The following is a 2,240-nucleotide window of genomic DNA, read 5'->3' on the forward strand; positions in this document are numbered from 1 at the left end:
TGCGGGCTCTGTAGGACTGTTTTCTGGGACTGTTCTCATCCAGCCATGGGGCTCCTTGCTTCTTTACAGCACTGCTAATCCCTTTGCCCCGTTTCTGTTTTTCATTTGGGCTTCTTCATTACTGGAGGCTCTTTCTCAGGGCGGGGTCCCTTGGTCCTAATGGATACTCAGATCCTGTTCCTCACCCTGGCTGTGCGGCAGAGCCGACGGCTCAGTTGGCTCCGCAATCGCTCTGCAGGGCATCACAGCCTCCACGCATCCCTTCAGTGCTCCAGACAGAGCTGGGGATTAAGGACAAGGGTTAGCCCCGCGCCCAGCGAGGACGTCAGCAGCCGGATAAGGCTGCGGCTCCATCCCCGGGGCTGAGCCATGCTCAGCTGGTCGAGCGTCCCTTGCTCCTGGCTGTCTGCGGATCAAGGGATCAGGAACTGCCAGCTGCTAATGGGGTGGCCAAATCCCGCAGGGCAGGAGGCGTTTCATACGGCAAGAAGAGCTCTAAAGACGTGCTCTGACCCCCCTCCTCCTCTTAGCTAAAGCTGCCCTCCCGGCGTGTCCTCCCGCGGACCTTGGACACCTCGTGACGGCGGCATGAACGCCCACGTCTGCTGCCCCGCTGCTTCGCCTGCTGCCAAGGGAGAGGGATTTCCCTTTGCCTGCTGGACTCTGCCTTGTCTCTTATGTGTGTGGAGAGCATTTCTCCACGTATGCAGGCATTGAGGGTGAATTTAGTGGGGTGTCAGGGTGGGTTCAGGCTGACAGAGGGGGCACCAGGAGCCTGCAGCATGCAGGAGGGGAGCCCAGGGCCCTGTGGTCTGACAAGGGTACTAGAAGCTTGGAGAGAGCTAAAATGCCTCTGAGCAAGGCTGTGCTGCGGCTCTAGAGGCCCCTCAGCCCCACTGGGGCAAGATTGGGTTGTTTTCAGGTGTTTTTAAAGTGAGCTCCTGGAACTGGGCTTTGGTTTGTAGCACTGGCAGATTGGAATGGCCACTTCCAGTACGGAAACTTGGGAATGCCGTACTGCAGATGGAGCATGTCTGCAGCTTTGCCTTGTACCACCTCCTCCTTCCCTCCTGCCCTGCAGCACTTGCAGCAAATGGCAGCAAACCAGACCCAGGGACTGGATTTCCTTCCCTTAGCTTGCCCACAGTGATATATTTTTACAGTCATATACCCTCCAGCCCTGAACTAAAGGCTCGTGTCCCGAGTGCTCTTTCAGCCTCCCACTGGGCAGGCAGCAAGATGTCCCACAAGAGCTGCAGTGTGATTTTTAATTTGTTATTTTTTTGCCCGTCTATGCTTTTTTTGCAGGGTGAAAAGGAGGAAGATGGCTGACAAGGTCCTGCCACAGAGGGTGAGTGCCACCTCACTGCATGGGGAAGGCGCTGGTTCCTCCTACTCGGTCCCAAACCAACATGGAAGATTCTTCTCTCATCTTCTGGGGTGGCAGGAGAGGTTTGGGAAGTGCACAAGTAGGGCAAGCAGGGCTTTAGGCAAGTAAGGAGCAGCAGTGGCTTGAGGTGGAGACCCCAGGAGCACCCTGAGCCTCTCCTGGGGGGGTCTCTGCTGACAGTCCAGGGGATTCTACATCTCTGTGATTTGGGGAGAGCTTTGCAGGGCTGTAGCCTTCATTTAAAAGGAGAAATCGGTGCTGGATTCATCAGCTGGTGACCCCTTGGAGCGTCAGCCCAGCACCGGTAGCGTTGCTGGGGCTGGCAGGGGGGATGCAGCCCCTTCCTGGCATGCAGGGGACTGATGGTTTGTTCGACAGATTCGGGAGCTGGTCCCAGAATCCCAGGCCTACATGGACCTCCTCGCCTTTGAGCGCAAGCTGGACCAAACCATCGCTCGGAAGAGGATGGAGATTCAGGAGGCCATTAAGAAACCGCTGACGGTGCGTGGCAGCCCTGGCAAACGGCCCAGTGGGGTGGGGAGTTGTGAAGTGGGTGCTGGCAGTCACCCTCTCACTCCAAGCATCCCCCCCTTCTCTCTCTTTCCTTATCCCGCAGCAAAAACGCAAGCTGAGGATTTACATCTCCAACACTTTCACCCCCGCCAAAGAAGAAGGGGAGGGCGGTGAGCGCGTGGCCTCCTGGGAGCTGCGCGTGGAGGGCAAACTGCTGGAGGACGTAAGGATACGGGTGGGAATGAACTGGTCGTGGGAGGAGCGCTGGTGCTCAGTGCTGGGCTGGATCTGGCCCTCTGCTCGCTGGGTGCCGGAGGTGGGGTTTGGGCTGGGGCTG

At 57.8% G+C, this 2,240-nt stretch overlaps 1 protein-coding gene across 1 annotated transcript in view; it reads left to right on the forward strand.

The window, feature by feature from the left end:
• Positions 1-1,308: 1,308 nt before the first annotated feature.
• The window catches only part of SMARCD2 (SWI/SNF related, matrix associated, actin dependent regulator of chromatin, subfamily d, member 2), a gene marked incomplete at both ends in the record, with an annotated part of 3,328 nt that continues 2,396 nt past the window's right edge, over positions 1,309-2,240 (forward strand). Inside the window, 3 exons of the mRNA XM_009871475.1 lie at positions 1,309-1,351; positions 1,769-1,891; positions 2,007-2,126. Of these exons, the coding sequence (XP_009869777.1) occupies positions 1,309-1,351; positions 1,769-1,891; positions 2,007-2,126 (286 nt within the window). The remainder of the gene's footprint in view (positions 1,352-1,768; positions 1,892-2,006; positions 2,127-2,240) is intronic.

This window comes from Apaloderma vittatum, unplaced genomic scaffold, assembly GCF_000703405.1.
Source record: "Apaloderma vittatum isolate BGI_N311 unplaced genomic scaffold, ASM70340v1 scaffold25846, whole genome shotgun sequence".
In the NCBI taxonomy this organism is placed as follows: domain Eukaryota; kingdom Metazoa; phylum Chordata; class Aves; order Trogoniformes; family Trogonidae; genus Apaloderma; species Apaloderma vittatum.